The 16,864-nt window shown below is 41.0% G+C and overlaps 1 protein-coding gene across 4 annotated transcripts in view; it reads right to left on the bottom strand.

Annotated features, from left to right (window-relative positions):
• Positions 1-16,864, bottom strand: part of LOC138739254 (disks large homolog 2-like) — a 784,112-nt gene that overhangs the window by 701,409 nt on the left and 65,839 nt on the right. For all 4 annotated transcript variants that reach the window (XM_069890958.1, XM_069890959.1, XM_069890960.1 and 1 more), the window contains exon 4: positions 14,903-15,042. In XM_069890958.1, the coding sequence (XP_069747059.1) occupies positions 14,903-15,042 (140 nt within the window). The remainder of the gene's footprint in view (positions 1-14,902; positions 15,043-16,864) is intronic.

Here is a 16,864-nt window from a genome sequence, read left to right as displayed (position 1 = left end):
CAGAGAAGACATTTTGTGGTACACAAAAATAAGTCTGCTATGAACCAGTTGGCTCATTCCCATCTGGATCAGCAGATCGGGCCCCACCTGAATCAAGTGCCACCGCGCCCCAGCAAACAAGCAGAGGCACCAAACACTAACTGGTGTTTTTAAATCACCAACTCTGGGGTGCACAAGCACAAAAATGCAGACAGCCCTGCTCATTTTTGGAACACGCCCAGGCCAGCTCCTGCTAATGGCTGCGATGGTAGGCCACACCAATAGCCTATTGTATGTCACAGACATGAGTGGCCGGCGGTTCCTAGTTGACACGGATATGAACTCTGTCATCCTGCCAACCACCCTGGAGACACAACACGCCCACGAGGTCCCAACCTCCAGGTGGAAAACAACACTGCCATCAAGACCTTTGGTATGCGCAATGTCCAAATACAACTCAGCAGAGAAAATTTCCAGTGGAATTTCACACTAGCCGCGGTGGACACATCACTCCTTGGCGCAGATTTTCTACAAGCGCACAGCTTGCTGGTGGATGTGAAGGCCAAACATCTGGTCCATACCCAGACATTCTAGACCGTCCAGCTTAAAGTAGCCAATGCTGGTAATGCAAGAATGGTCACGGTGAGCACCCCAAAAGACTAGTACAATCGCATCCTGGACGGATTCCCATCCATCCTCACACCGCAGTTTACCTACACTATGCCACAGTACGGGGTGCAATACCACATCCTGACTCAAGTCCCCTAGCTCCACGCCAAAGGCTTCCCCAGAATAAATTGCAACTGGCCAAAGAATAATTTTCTTGGATGCAAGAGTTGGGCACAGTCCGCAGGTCCGACAGTCCGTGGGTGTCCGCCCTTCACATGGTCCCCAAGTCCCCAGGCAGGTGGTGGCCCTGCGGAGATTACCACTGTCTAAACAACTCCACCATGCCCGACCGCTACCCAGTCCCACATGTACAAGACTTCACGGCCAACCTGCACGGCAAGGTTTTCTCAAAGGTTGATCTAGTGTGTGGCTATCACCAGATTCCCATCCATCCGGACAACATTGGAAAGACAGCCATCATCCCATTTGGACTCTAATTCGTCTGCACGTCATTTGGCCTCAAGAATGCGGTGCAAACCTTCCAGTGCTTGATGGACACAGTGGGCAGAGACTTGAGCTTTGTGTTCATCTACCTGGATAACATATTCATCGCCAGGAAGGACCAAGAAAAGCACAAAGATCATCTCCTCAGACTCTATACACACCCGTCTGACTTGGGCCTCACTGTCAACTTGGCAAAGTGCCAATTTAGGAAAGACTCCATACAATTCCTGGGCCACACCATCACTACAGATGGGGCAAAGCCATCATCGGAAAAATTTGCAGCCATACGCCAGTTCGCCTGTCCTAACACCCTCAAAGGCCTCCAGAAAAGTTAATTTCCACAACCACTTCATCCCAGGGGCAGCACGCATCATGTGCCCCCTGTTCATCATGATGTTGTCCAAATACAAGATCCTAGCTTGGACAGAGGAGGCCAACGCAGCTTTCACTGCAACTAAAAACTCCCTGGCAATGCCACCTTGCTGGTACACTCCAGATCAGATGTGCCTACAACCCTCATCGTTGACGCATCAGCAAAAGCCATTGGGGGAGTCCTTGAACAGTCCATTGACAGTCAGTGGAAGTCACTAGCCTTTTTCAGCCGCCATCTACACCCTCTGGAGCTTAAATGCAGCATGTTTTACATTCCACCTTGCCATTAAACATTTCCGCTATTTCCTGGAGGTCAAGCCATTCACTGTCTTTACCGACCACAACCCCTCATGCACACCTTCGCTATGGTCAAGGATCGCTGCAGCAACACAACCTGTCATACATATCAGAGTTCACCACCACCATCCGGCACCTCTCCGGTAAGGACAATGTGGCCGACGCCCTCCCTCAACCCACCACCTGAACCTTGTCCCCGGGTTGGACTACTCCCAGCTGGCGCAAGCCCAAAAAGAGGATGCAGAAATGCAGGCTTTCACATAGCCATCACTTGCCTCCGCTTTGAGGACATCAGAGTGCTGGACAACACTGACACACTGCTGTGCAAGGTTTCCACTGGCTCACCACACCTAGTCGTGCCACTGCAAAGGAGATGCCACATTTTCCATCCCATCCACGACCTCGCCCACTTGTCCATAAAGACCACAATGCGTATGGTGGCAGAACAGTCTGTATGTTATGGCTTGAGGAAGCAGGTTGCCCAAGGACCTGCAAGGACAACCGACACGTCAAGACCCCCTTCCGTCAGTTTGACCCTCCGAAAAGGCGGTTCGAGCACATACATGTCAACATCATGGGCCAGCTTTCTGTCTCCCGATATCTGCTAACGGGATATGGCCAGAAGCCATCCTGCCGAAAGACACCTCCACTGATTCCTGCGCCAGGGCACTGTTCAAGCATTAGATTAAGAGGTTCGGGATACCAGCTCATATTACCACTGACAGAGGGGCACAGTTACACTGGCACAGTGGACACAGCTAGCAACCCTCCTGGCTATTAAGCTGCATCACACTGCCACCTACCACCCGTAATCAAATGGCCTCGAACACTTCCACTGCCACCTGAAGTCAGCTCTCTTTAACTGGCCCCAGTTGGGTGGATGAGCTCCCCTGGATCCTCCTGGGCATCTAAACTGCATCCAAAGAGGACCTGCAGGCCTCCTCCGAGGAAATAGTGTACGGTGCACCATTAATCCTGCCAAGTAAATTCTTCCCACTGTCAAGAGACTCAGATGCCGAGGGGAGAGCAGCATTGCAAAAACTACGGGACAGGTTAGCCTCCTTCACACCCCACCACCCTCACACCACGGACACTGACCCTCATCCATTCCTCAAGACTTATTAACCACAGACTTTGTTTTTATCCACCGCGGACCACATTCCACCCCCCTCCGCCAATACAAAGTCCTCTGCAGCACAGGCAAAACTTTCACGCTGAACACTGGGGGGTAGAGAGCAACTGTTCACAGCTGACCAGCTGAAGCCCTCACACCTCGACCTCAGTGAGCCAGTCATGCCAGTGCAACCGAAGCACCAGGGATGACCTCCCAAGGGTCTGGCCCCACTGCACTCAGGGGTAACAGAATACTAGCACCAATTCTGTGGGGGGTGGGGGGGGGGTTATGTGGCAGCGCACATCAGAACGCAGGCCAACTGGCTCTGCATTGTTACAGCCACGGCTGTCAAGAAGGTACCACTGTGTGCGTCATCTTCTAAGAGCAAGCAGGCCGCACACTCGGCTGCACCATGACCTTACCGCCTGCATGTGGACGGGACTTACAGGCCACCTTACAAGGCTCAGCGCGGCTTTTCAAAATAACTGTTGGAAGTGCCGGTGACTTAGAGTTTGTAGTCTCCTCATTTCACTTCGCCCAGTAGCTACCACTACATATACACCTTTTTCACTTTGGCTTATTGTCACTGTAAATCCCCAGTTAGCCATCTTAGCATTTTGACTTTGACTTACACAGAGACAAAGAAGCATGTACAGTAAACCGGTTATCCAGAATTCCAGCAACTGCAGTCTCAAGCAACTGGCAAAATAAAATTACAGAAAATAAACAGGTTAAAAACTAAAGTTTAAAATTGGCACCCAATTATGCAACATGCAATCTCAAGCAACCAGCAAATAACTTAATTGGCATCTACCAATCCCATAGGTGCCGGATACCGGGGTCTTACTGTGGAAAGAATACTACATAATTCAGTTCTTTATTAATTCTTTAACAAAATCCAAACAGCACAATCTGGCTCCTTTTGCAATTATTTGTGTTCCTTCTAGTAACTAGCTTTCTATGCCTATTCACTTTTTAAATAAAATACTACACAAGTTGGAACACCTATCATAAGGCCCCAAACATTTCCTGGCCTGAGAAAACTAAGACCAGCTTCCCCATATAAGACTATAGGTACCTATTACCATTCAGTTTAATCTTTTCTGCTCCTTCCTCAGGACAGATCTTAGTCCTAAAGTGCTTCTCAGAACTGAATACAATGGAGCAACTGAGGATGGGTCAGTGTTTTACCCGAGCTGCTGCACCACTACTTAGTTTTGGCATTACCATATTTTTAAAAACACAAAAATCATGCCACTTTTAAAAATGTGAACAGTCATCACTAGGGCTCTTTGTTTCATGCACACTGTTTTTAAAATTGCACCATTTAGATCAAATGGACTCTTCATTCTTTCGAAGCATCACTTCTCAAATCACAATAGACAAAGACATAGAGACAGATTATATGGATAGGAAGGGCTTTGGGGAATATAGAAAAACTCATGAAGAAGGCACCTCTACTTTCTAAGTCGTTAGAGGAGATGTTGCACAATATCAAATGCAGGCTCAATGGCATGCACGTTGGGCTAAAAGTTCTTTTCCCTGCTATATGGTTCTACAACTCTCTATATTTCATATTTATTTTCACATTTTTCAGCCCATTGCATCAGTCTATATTCACCTGCTGTCAGTTCCCAGCCTCTGCACGTTTCTGAGCCTCGACAAATTTTGAGATGATGTGATATACAGTATATCCAAGCCCTGGTCATCAATAAATGCCAAACGATGATATCCCAACAGTAAACTCTGGGCATGCTATTGTGCCCTTGGAGCAAATTTGAAAAGCTGCAGGTAAGGATGAATCATTGGGTGTGGAATCTAATAATCTAATGTTATGAATGACACTTTAATCACATAAGCTTCTTGGCAGCTGATTTAAGTTGATAAAGAAACCATGAAGACACCATTGCCTCTATTTTCTAAAAAGTTTGAGATTTAGCATGTCATCAAATTCTGAGAACTTCCACAGGAAGTACTCTGACTGGTTTGGAAACTCAGGTGTTCAAGAACTAAGAAAGCAGCACAATGGCAAACCTAACCATTTCCATCAAGGGGACCAACAAGCTCATCCACTGAAAACATCTATGTGAGATGATACTTCAAGAAAACAGCCAACATCATGAAATGATCCCATCCCATCATAATCACTTCTCACTGCTATCTTCAGACAGGAACACAGAAGCCAGAAGTTCAGCACTTCGAAAAAGACCTCAGGCCCAAAGACACCAGTCATACATCTTTTCCTCCAATGGAGGCTGTGAGACCTGTTGAGTTCTTTCAGCATTTGTGTTTTTCCACCAGTCACAGCATCTGCAGATGTTCATGTTTCTCTAGTACTCAATGGCCCAAATGATGAAGGCAAGCAATGCCATACACCATCTTTTAAACTACCTTGTACACTTGTGTTGCCCCCTAAGGAAGGCCACCAGTAATGTCTTGGTGATAAATGTGGCTTTCACTTTGGCAGTCCTTTGGGATAGGGTCTTGCTTTCACTCCTATTTCATGGGTTCCAAGGCAATGGATGCTGATCTGCAGATTGGGCATACAAGACAGGTGTGCCCAAAATATTATGGGAGATGGTGCACTCCTAAGACCATTTTCAAGAGGTTTAAATACAATAAATAAGAATATAAACAAACTGACTATGCAACGCAGAAAATAATAAATATTCTGTGATAAATAATATGCAAAGCAATAATCTTTAAATAACCCTCTGATTGTTCTTTAGGAGTCTGATGGTTGAAGGGTAGCAACTGTTCCTGAACCTGGTGATACAAGTCTTGTGACACCTATACCTCTTTCCTGTTGGCAGTGAGAGAAAAAAGTGTGTGGAACCTTGATATTTGCTGCTGCTCTATACGGCAGGTTTTCACGTAGATGTTCTCAATGGTGGGGAGAGCTTTGCCTAATACTGGGCTGGGTCCACTACCTTTTACAGGGTTTTCCATTCAGAGGTATTGGTGCCTCCATACCAGGCCATACTGCAGCTGGTCAGCACACTTTCCATGAGAGATCTGTAGAAATTTGCCACTGTTTCTAATGTCATAACAAAGCCCTGCAAACTCCTGAGGAAGAAGCAGCACTGATGTGTTTTCTTCAGTGACATTAGCGTGTTGGGTCCAGGAAATATCCTCCAAGATAGTGACTCCCAAGAATTTAAATTTGCTCACTTTCTGATTCCCCCAATGATCACTGGATCATGCGCTTATGGTTTTCCCTTCCTAACATCCACAATCAGCTCCTTATTTTTGTTGATAGTGAGTGAGGTTGTTGTTCGTACACCATAGAGGCAAGTTTTCAATCTCCCTCCTGTACACTGAGTCATTACCACTTTTTATCCAGCCCACCATCGTCAGCAAACTTGTAGATGTGTGTTGTACCGAGCCACAAGTGGAGCAGGAGGTGATGTCCCTGTACTAATAAAGATTGAGGAAAAATCTTTGAGGTGAGGAAATCCAGGATCCAATTACACAGTAGGGTACTGAGGCCCAGGTCTTGGAGTTTGCTGATAAGTTATGACAGGATGAAGTTGAATCCCAAACTGTAATCGATAAGGAACATGCTGCTGTGTGCATCTTTGCTAACCAGGTGCTCCAGGGCTTTATGTAGAGCCAGTGAGATGTTGCCACAGTAGACAAATTGGAATGGACCATGTCACCACTCAGACAGGAGCAGATACATTTCCACACCAGTCTCACAAAACACCTTCATTGTGGATGTGAATACCACTTGTCGGTAGTTTTTAGGCAGGTTATCACACTTTTGGGCACCAGTACGATTGAGGCCTTTGAAACCAGAGGGTACCACGCACTGCTGGAGTGTGGTGTTGAAGATATCCATGAATAAATTGAGCTTAGTGCAGGATTATTTAAATTAATAACTCACTCACTATCAACAAAAATAAGGAGCTGATTGTGGATGTTAGGAAGGGAAAACCATAAGCGCATGATCCAGTGATCATTGGGGGAATCAGAAAGTGAGCAAATAAAGGTCTGTTTCTACAAACAAAAGTGTTGTTTGACTTAATAAATGGGATTTTAAAGGTTTATTAATTGATGATCAGCACAGATAGTTTCTGTTTATAGCTCCATCTGGTGGCTCTATTGAAAAGACATTTGATGCCAACAAAAATTATGGCAAGGATACTGGAAACCTTTCTCAAAAACTCAGTTCATCATCAGACACAAGATATCAGGGCAGCAATTGGCTATTCAGCCCATCAAGTCTGTCTTGCTATTCAATTATGAGCTGATCTATTTTCCCACTCAGCACCATTGCCCAGTCTTCGTACCATAACCTTTGATGCCCTGACTAATCAAGAAACTATCATTCTCTTCCTTAAATACACCCAATGACTTTGCCTCCACAGCCACCTGTGGCAACAAATTATACAGATTCACCATGCTCTGGTGAAAGAAATTCCCTTGCAACCCTGTTATAAGCAGACCTCCTTGAATCCTGAAGTTGTGCCCTTGCCCTTGACTCTTCCACCAAGGGAAACAACTTTGCCACATCTCCTCCGTCCAGGCCTTGCAACATTGGAAATATTTCATTGAGATCCCTGCTCATTCTCCTAAATTCCCATGAGTACAGGCCAAGAGCTGTCAAATGTTTTTCATATGATAACCCTTTCATTCCTGGAAGAGGGACCAATGACAGATAGAAGTAGGACTGAGGATCTGATGAAAGAGTATAGGGAATTAGTTAAAGTTAAAAAGCAGGTCCTCAAGGATGTAATCTTGGATCAGAAAGGGAAGGAATACGAAGCTGTGGCAGATAAATGTGTGGCTAAGAGTTGGTGCAGGGGTTCAGATTTGTGAATCATTAGGATTTCTTCTGAGGAAGGTCTGACCTGCACAAAAAGGACCCAAACTGGAAAGGAACCAATATCCTGCTGGGCAGGTTTGCTTGAACTTTTGTGGAAGGTTTAAACTAGTTGGGGGGGGTGGGGGGGGGGGATGAAAACCAGAATGTGAGTGCACAGGATAGGGTACAACTTCAAAAGCATAATGCTATGTGTTCTGGGTTTGTGAGGAAAGTCAAGTAGAGGGTTTGAAATATATCTATTTCAACACTAGTGTTAAGAATAAAGGGGATGAACAGAGTATGGATCAGTATGTGGAACTAAAATGTTGTGGCCTTTACTGAAATTTGGCTCAAGGATGGGAAGGATGCAGGTACCGGAGTTTAGGTGTTTTAAAAAGGAATAGGATGGGAGATGAGAGCAGGGACAGTATCACAGCTATAGAAAGGGAGGACGCTGCTGAGGGAGCATCTACTGAGACAGTGTGGGTGGAAGTCAGAAATAGGAAAGGAGCAATCACTGTACGAGTAGTCTATAGGCCCCCAAATTGCCCTCAGGACACCGCAAAGCAGATGAGCAGGCAGATTTTAGAATGGTGCAGGAAATACGGGGTCGTTGTTATGGAAGACTTCAACTTACAGAATATTGACTGGAATCTCCTGACTGTAAGATGGATAGATGGCACTAAATTTGTCAGATGTGTTCAAGAAGGATTCCTGAGACAGTTGGTGGACCAGCCAACGAGAGGAGAGGCCATACTGGATCCAATTCTGGGTAATGAACTTGGTCAGGTGGCGGACCTCTCAGTGAGTGAGCATTTTTGTGAAAGTGACCACAACTCCCTGAGCTTCAGCATTGCCATGGATAAATATAAAAGCAGACAAAATGGGAAAAATGTTGAATTGGGGAAGGGTTAATTACGATGGGATGAGGCTGTAACTAGTGAGAGTGAATTGGAAACAGATGTCCAAGGGTGAAAACACAGAACTAAAGTGGAAGTAGTTAGGGATGCCTTGTGCTGGGTTCAGGATAGTTTGTTCCACTGGGTCAGAGAAAAATGGTAGGAAAGGGGAACCATGGTTGACAGTGAGGCAGCTGGTCAAGAGGAAGAAGCAAGTGTGAAACAGGAAGAGCTCAAGTATATGTTAGCCAGGAAGGAGCTTAAGAAAAAACTTGAACTGAAAGGAGTCCGGAGAAGGCTTTGGCATATAGCATTAAAGAGAACCCCAAGTCATTCTATGCACTTGTGAAGAAGGATGATGAGAAAGAAGGTAGGGCCACCAAAAGATAAAGGAGGCAACATATGCCTGGAGGTGGGAGGAGGTTGGGGAGGCCCTAAATGAATACTTTGCTTTAGTATTCTTTTCTTCTTAAAATATTTGTATGGAGTTTAACATAAAAGCATACATACAGTATACAAGCCAAAATAAAGTAGATAAAACTACATCAATAATTGCTTACAATTCCTCAAAAAAACATTTAATATGCCACCACATTAAGCCCATTTGCTTCAGTATTCACAAGAGAAAAGGATCTTGATCAGGGTGAGGTCAGAATAGAACAGGATAAAATTATATAACTCCCTGATAAGATTAAAATCTAAGTCTTGGGGAAGCCTCCTAAACTCCTAATCTGTAAATGGCGCAAAAATTGATGATTAGGTCGTTTAATTTGTCCTTTATGAACTATTTCGAAGATCTAGTGATAGCTCCTTATCTAACATTAAGATTGGGAACATGACTTTAAACAACTGTTTCTTGAAGATACATGGGATTCAATTTTGAAAAATATACATTCATCCTCTGTGCTAGGCATTCCTTATTGCAATTTTAAAAAGTCCATCGGGCCCATTATTTCAAAGTTCAATTAACTAAATTTTATCCCATCATATCCTCTAAATGTGATGTGTTCAACTCAGGAAGCTACTTTATATCATGCGTTTAGGTTACGTCCCTCCCTTTTTAACGACTGGAAGGAGGGATTTAGCACACTATTTTTAATTCTTGATAAATTCGACTCCGAGCCTTTTATTGCTATTTTTGGAGTGAGTGGACCAATGAACTTAATTTTTTTAAATATTTTACTACAGGGTACATGTATAGAAATCAAGTTTTAATATAGTAATACATGTTCTAAAAGAAAACAAAATAAAAATTACATACATAATTTAGGTCTTGCTCCTTCAACATTTCCCAATAAAAATAAATCTGGATTTTGTGGAAATATGACACCTGTAACTTGGTCTCATCCTCACCTTTTTGGGTGAATTTAGGGAATTTTTTTTGGAACAAGTTGAATGCAAAATGTTCCTACATCTTCACCACCCAAAAACATTGGTTTGATAAATTTGATTTCAATCTATTCAATTTCAGTGATGCAAGATGTAACTGATGTAAAAAATTATACTGAATTAATCTATACCTTACATTTATTGCATTACTCATACAATCTCTACAAAGATCTGCACATCTTTGTTAATCAATTAGAATGTCCAAATTGACTCCATCTCAATCCTATGTAGTTGCTTCTGCTTTCCTGATTGCTAGAAGGCTCATTTTGCTGCGATGGAAAGATGCTCTCCCTCCCAAGCATAATACACAATGGTTATTGGATTTTTTTTTTAATTTTTTTTTTATTTTTCACACTATAAACCATATTTTCCAAGATACATACAGACAATTTTTCTCTTGAATATATAGTGTCATTTTCTCCCCCTTTTCCCCCCTCCCTTCCCTCCCTCCCTCCCTCACCCCCTTTCCCATTTATTTGAAGTTCAATCTATAAGATACATTAAACTGATTAAACAATGTTGTCACTTAATAAAAATAAACAAGAAATTTTACTGAGTCAGTTCTTTTCGTTGTCTTCTCCTTCTATCATTTTAGATTTGGATGGAGCACAAAAAAGATTTGTTATGATAGCCCTAGCTGTAGCAAAAAAATGTATTATGTCAACTTGAAAATTAGAAGACAACTTGAGAATACAACAATGGTACATAGAAATGAATAAATGTATTCCATTAGAAAAGATAACATATAATTTAAGAAATAACATCACAATAGTCGAACAAATATGGGAGCCATACATGAAATACAATGGAGAAATCCTACCGTGGACTTCCACCACCTAAAATGGTTATTGGATTTGATGACATCCTTTTCTCAAGAGAAAAATTAGGTGTTCAACTACTAAAACGAGTATTACATTTTTCACTCTTTGGGGCTCTTTTTTCAATTATTTCCAAAATTTATAGATCAATAAATTTTATTATTTATTAATTTTCTCTCTTCTTTTTTTGAACCTATTAATATCAAAATCAGTAATTGACACTGACATTGCTTGTAATCACTCATATAAAAGGTTGGGTTTAGAAATTATATTGGTTATAGTTTTTTTTTTAAATCAGTAACTAGATGTGGCCTATATGAATTTTAGTAAAGCATTTGACAAGGTCCCCGTGAGAGAATCATTCAGAAAGTATTGAGGTATGGGATCAGTGGAAACTTGGCTGGGTGGAGAAACAAAATTGGTTTGCATGTTGAAAGCAGAGAATAGTAGTGGAAGAAAAGAATTTAATCTTGAGGTTAGTGACTAGTGGAGTTCTGCAAAGATCTGTTCTGGGATTCCTGCACTTTGTGTTCTTTATAAATGACCTAGATGAAGAGGAAGAAGGATGGGTCAGTAAGTTTGCATATTATACAAAAATGGAGGAGTTGTGGATGGTACTAAAGGTTGTTATAGGTTACAGAAAAGGAATATAGACAGGATGCAGAGTTGGGCAGAAAAGTGGCAGATGGAGTTCAATCCTAAAAAAGTGTGAGATTATTCAATTTGGAAGGACAAACCAGAAGGCTGAGTACAGAGTTAATGGTCGGTTACTTAAGGGTATGGAAAAACAGAGACCTTGGGGTCCAAATTCATATATCCTTCAAGATCACTGCACAGGTTGATAGAATAATTATGGGATGTTGGGCTTCGTTAATAAGGGGATTGAGTTCAAGAGTTGAGAGGCCATGTTGCAACTCTACAAATCTTGGGTGAAACCACACTCAAAGTATTGTGTTCATTTCTGGTCACCTTATTATAGGAGAGATGTGGAATATATGGAGAGGTTTACCAGGATATTGCCTGGATTAGAAAATGTCTTAGGAGCCAAGGTTAGCAGTGATGGAGCTTTTCTCTTTGGAGCACAGAGGATGAGAGAAGACTTGATAGAGGTCTACAAGATTATGAGAGACATCAATGGGGTGGACAGTCAGCACTTTTTTCCCAGGGCAGGAATAGCAAACACCAGAGGACATACAGGTCATCCTATTTCCAAATTTCTCAAGTTACATCCACCCACACATACGACCAAATATCTTTAAAATCTTTATTAACACTACTGTACAAGTACATATTTTATATTAAAAGTACTGTATACAGTGGTCCCCACTCCCTGCAGCAGCCCAATGCCCAAGTACAATGACTATTACATACCAAACGTTCATATGGGGATTGGGGAGTATCTTCATTAAAGATACTGTACATAACTTTACATTCTTCATTAAAAATTCTTTGGTTAAAAATCTTATTAAAAATTTTTTTATTGTTTCATTTAATCGTGCATGCTGGGCGAACCTGACTTATGACCAATCCAAGTTACAATCAGTTCGCCGGTCCAAATTACGGTCATAAGTCAGGGACCATCTGTTTGTACAAAGTGGAAAGGGGGAAGTTTACGGGAGACACCACAGTTTTTTCTACATAAAGTTGTGGGTGCCTAGAATGCCTTGCCAAGGATAGTGGAGGAGACTGAAATATTTGGTGTATTTAAGAGACTCAAACAGGCACATAGATGGAATAAAAAGAGGGTTAAGGGGTCGGGAAGGTTTAGAACTCTTTTTTTTTAAATATATAAAAGGAATATATGGGTCAGCACAACATTGAGGGCCAAAGGGCCTGTACTATGCTTATAGTGTTCTATGTTCTAACTTCATCTGAAACCTTATGTCCATACATCCTTGAAAAGCCCAAAAATGCTCACAATTCTCCAACTGAGTTCTCATTTGTGGCTCAAATGCTCAGCATCACATCGCTGCTCTAGTATTCAATTCCTCTTGAAATCAATGCCATCATTGCATTTGCTTTCTTCACTGTTGACTCAACCTGCAAGTTTACCGTCAGGGAATCCTGCATGAAGGCTACCAGGTCCCTTTGCATCTGGGAATTTTCAATTTTCTTCCCATTTACAAAATAGTCTGCCTATTTATTTCTTATACTGATGTACATTACCTTACACTTCCTGCCATTATATTTAATTTGCCACTTCTCTGCCCATTCTCCAAATCAGTGCAAGTCCTCTTGCAGCCTCATTCTTTCCTCAACACTACCTGCTCCTCATCTATGCATCATCTGCAAACCAGACCACTTGTAATTCAAGAATTGAAATTCAAAAAGTTAGTCTATGAAATTCGGATCCAAAAGATATGGAAATACTGAAAGTTTAGAACTAATAAAATGTCTAATTTGATAATATCTAAAAGTGTCTATTTGGCAGATTAAATATCATCATCAATCTTTCTAAAGATGCAAAATTTTGTTGGATAACAAAATCATTAAAATTGGATAAAAAGATCATGAAAAATTGGATTTCAATTTTGACTCATCCCTATGCACTAGGCACAATTTATTTCAAATTAAACTGGTGCATAGAGTGCATTTTTCTAAAGTTAAACTTGCTCAAATCTATGCAGATTGTGTGACAAATGTAAAAGATTTGATACCTCTTTGATACGTATGTTTTAGTTTTATCCCAATTTAACAGAAAATTGGACAGCTATTTTCAGAACATTTTTAACCATTTTTGGGATCAATCTGGAACCATATCCATTGATTGCAATGCTTTGCTTCTCCAGTGATATAAATGTATATTTAACGTCTAACCAAAAACATGTCTTAGCATTTTTTACATTACAGGTGAGAAGAGGAACATTGCTTAAATGGAAAGAAGTCTTTCCATCCACCCATAGACAATGGTTACTGGATATTATGTCCTTTCCAAGTTTGAAAAAAAAAAATCAGATAATGTTAGGAAGATTAAGGTATTTTTCTATAAAACTTGGGGTCCATAGCTTTATAGCTTACTTTCATAATTGAAATGATCAAGGTGCTGGGATTCAGTAAATGGGCATGTTTCGTCAGATCTCCGGAGGCCATTACGCAATTTCAAGTCTGCTTGAATACCAATTTCAACCTTGGTTGGTGGATCAACCATTTTTTCCCTTTTCTTTTTACTATTCACTATAAGATTGGAATACGTCCATGTATTATTTCTAAATGATGATACCAATCCAAATGTATATTATGTGCATATAAATTAAATATAATTTAATATTACTTACTTTGCAGGACCTCTACCATTTGTATCAATGCTTCAAAAGGATTGCCCTTGCAAGTATTACACTTGCCTATGCACTAGGCACAATTTTTTTAAAAGTCAATGTTAAAAATTTTTAAAAAAACAAACCAATGCCATGTTGACTGCCATTGCTTTACTAGCCTAATCTGAATAAATTATTCCAGAGTTTGCACAATTAATAGCTAACTGTTTAAAGTTATCATAACAAAAATCTAATGTTCAATAATAACCTATATGCAATAAAATAATTATACACCAATGAAGTATTATGGAGCATTTTCTAATGAAATTGCATCTTAAAAGGAGGAAAGATTATAGAAAAGGAAACCCAGATTTGCAGGTCATAGCATAATTTTCATTGATGGAGTGTGATAAATCAGAGATCCTAGGTCATCAGACAAATGGAGGCACCATTAGTTGCAAGTTTCTCTCCATGTCACACAACAAACTGTCCTATTAAGGACATTGCTACTTCAGTGGGCCAAGAAATAGAACTTAGCCATCATAGTCACAAATAAATACAATCAAATTAATACAATTGTTTCCCATGATATTAAAGTCACATTTTTTTTTAAAAATGCATGAATATAAATTAAAGGCTATTTGTTTTATTGATGGAGATTTAGAGAGGGAGATCAAGATATTAACAGCATTAATGAGAGAGTTCACATTAGCATATATATTTCACTGAAGAAATACATTTGTACTATACATGCTGTGATCTCATTCTACTTCTAAAAAGTTTGAATTTTATGAATAAATTTGAGGGAAAGTTTGAGCACTATTTATGAAAGTTCACTAAGCATGATAAATTTGCCTTACCTCTGAAACTTTCTTCAGGGTGACTACTGTTGGAGAATTTTTTTCTTCCCATTGTTCTACGGCTTGATAAACTTCAGCAGTCTTCTGTTCAAAACTGGTGTGTGCATTGAGTAATGTTACTTCATAGAATTCTTGAATATCTGAAAGAAAGAAAGAAAAGCATTCCTCAATTAACTATTTTTAGAGAAAACATTTTTCTCCATGTTTTCTGTTACATTAAAATTCAAAAACATTTATTTTGCTTAAAGACTAAAGAACCAAAAGTTTGTGTGTGTGTGTGTGTGTGTGTGTGTGTGTGTGTGTGTGTGTGTGTGTGTGTGTGTGTGTGTGTGTGTGTGTGTGTGTGTGTATTATAAAATCTATCAAATATAGTTTTCCCATTTCTTCCATTTTGTTGACTCCTTGCTATATTGATTCCTTTCTTGCTCACAGCACCAAATAGCCTGAATACGCCCAAGATTGTCTGAGCTTGGAAGCTAAGGAGGAAGATTGCAGGGCCGTTGAGGAAGCCGACTGTGGTTTTAGTTGAAATCCCGCGACTGCGGGTCTGCACCCAAGATAATGGTGCTTATTAACCTGCAGCAACCACAAGGGGCTGCAGACTCTGGGGAAGCGGAAGACCAGAGCAGAGCACCAGAGGACGGGAAGATCACGCACCATCTGAAAGGAAGATGGCCTGTGGGGACTGTGACCACAGCGGCGGACCAGTGTGGGCGCTCTGTGGCTGAAGGACCAGCGCATGCTGCTGGCGACACGAGGCGAGGACCCCATGGAAGCAGTGAACTGCTGGAGACTGCTGTCGGGAGACTCATGCTGGGTTGCTGACCGTTGGAGACTGGCTGGAGGGATACCAGGTATCAGAATTAGGATATAAAGAAGTGCCGAGGGCACTGAAGGGTTCCTGAAGGGTACGGATCTGAAGCTCAGGTTGCCAATGGTTTGAACTGGACTGTGGCTGGAGGCAAATCTCACTTTTGTTTCTCCACCTCTCTCTGACTAAGAACTGGAAGAGAGAGGCGCTTCGGCAATTTCTGCCAGTGGCGAATCTGTCTGCCTCGCAGCAGGCAACAAAAAAAAAAAATCATATAATATACTGCTTTATTACTATGGCAATAAATTGCATCTTGAATCTTAAACAGGCTCAGGTCAGTACTTTGAGAGGAGACTGCCTCGGGACACCAGGTGCTGCAAGTTTCTGTGAGGGGCGCTGGATAAAGTGGTGACTGTCTGCCTTACAGTAGACAAAAGTTAAAGAATTTCATGTACTTACATTCTAAATGTAGTATTACGTGATAAATGGAACCTCTACCTTTATACTTTGGTGCTAAATAGTGCAATAATTATGTAACTGAATTAAATCCAAGGCCGATCCTATTAATCCGGATATGCTTAAATCCCACCAGGGGTTACAAGAAATGTACTCTATACTAAAATTCAGAGCAGTTCTGCTGATTATATTAAAAAAAAGGATTGCCCATAAAACCCATCTGGGCTCATGAATACCAAAGAAATAAATCTGTTTTCACTCCCCTTTAAAATCAATAGATCTGTAGTTTAGAGTTAACTCAGTAATAGGATTGTGTTGTAAATAAATGTTTATAATGTTATTAAATATCCAGTGAGCCAAATTTTGAACAGTTGATTTTTCACAGTACATTGGGGCTCAAACAGTGAAAGACCAATAAAGTACTGAAGGAGACTGGAGCATAATTGCTCAAAATTCTGCTTAAACCTTAAAAAACTTCTGTTGATTTTTAGGCCTCATGATGAACTAATGTATTTGAATTTGATTTGTGGGGATACAAGGTGTCGCACTGAAATATACATACATCTTCATTATTTTCATTTAAAGTTTTCAAAAAGCACAAGGACCTGACAGGATAAGTAATACAATTGCGAGTTAGAGAGATTAGAATGAGAGAAAATAGATAACCTTTAAAAAAAAAAGCCTGGCTTTTCATT

The sequence above is a fragment of the Narcine bancroftii genome, chromosome 7 (genome assembly GCF_036971445.1).
Source record: "Narcine bancroftii isolate sNarBan1 chromosome 7, sNarBan1.hap1, whole genome shotgun sequence".
Classification (NCBI taxonomy): Eukaryota; Metazoa; Chordata; class Chondrichthyes; order Torpediniformes; family Narcinidae; genus Narcine; species Narcine bancroftii.
The sequence above is the reverse complement of the archived record's forward strand: the minus strand, read 5'-3'. Positions and strand labels throughout refer to the sequence as shown.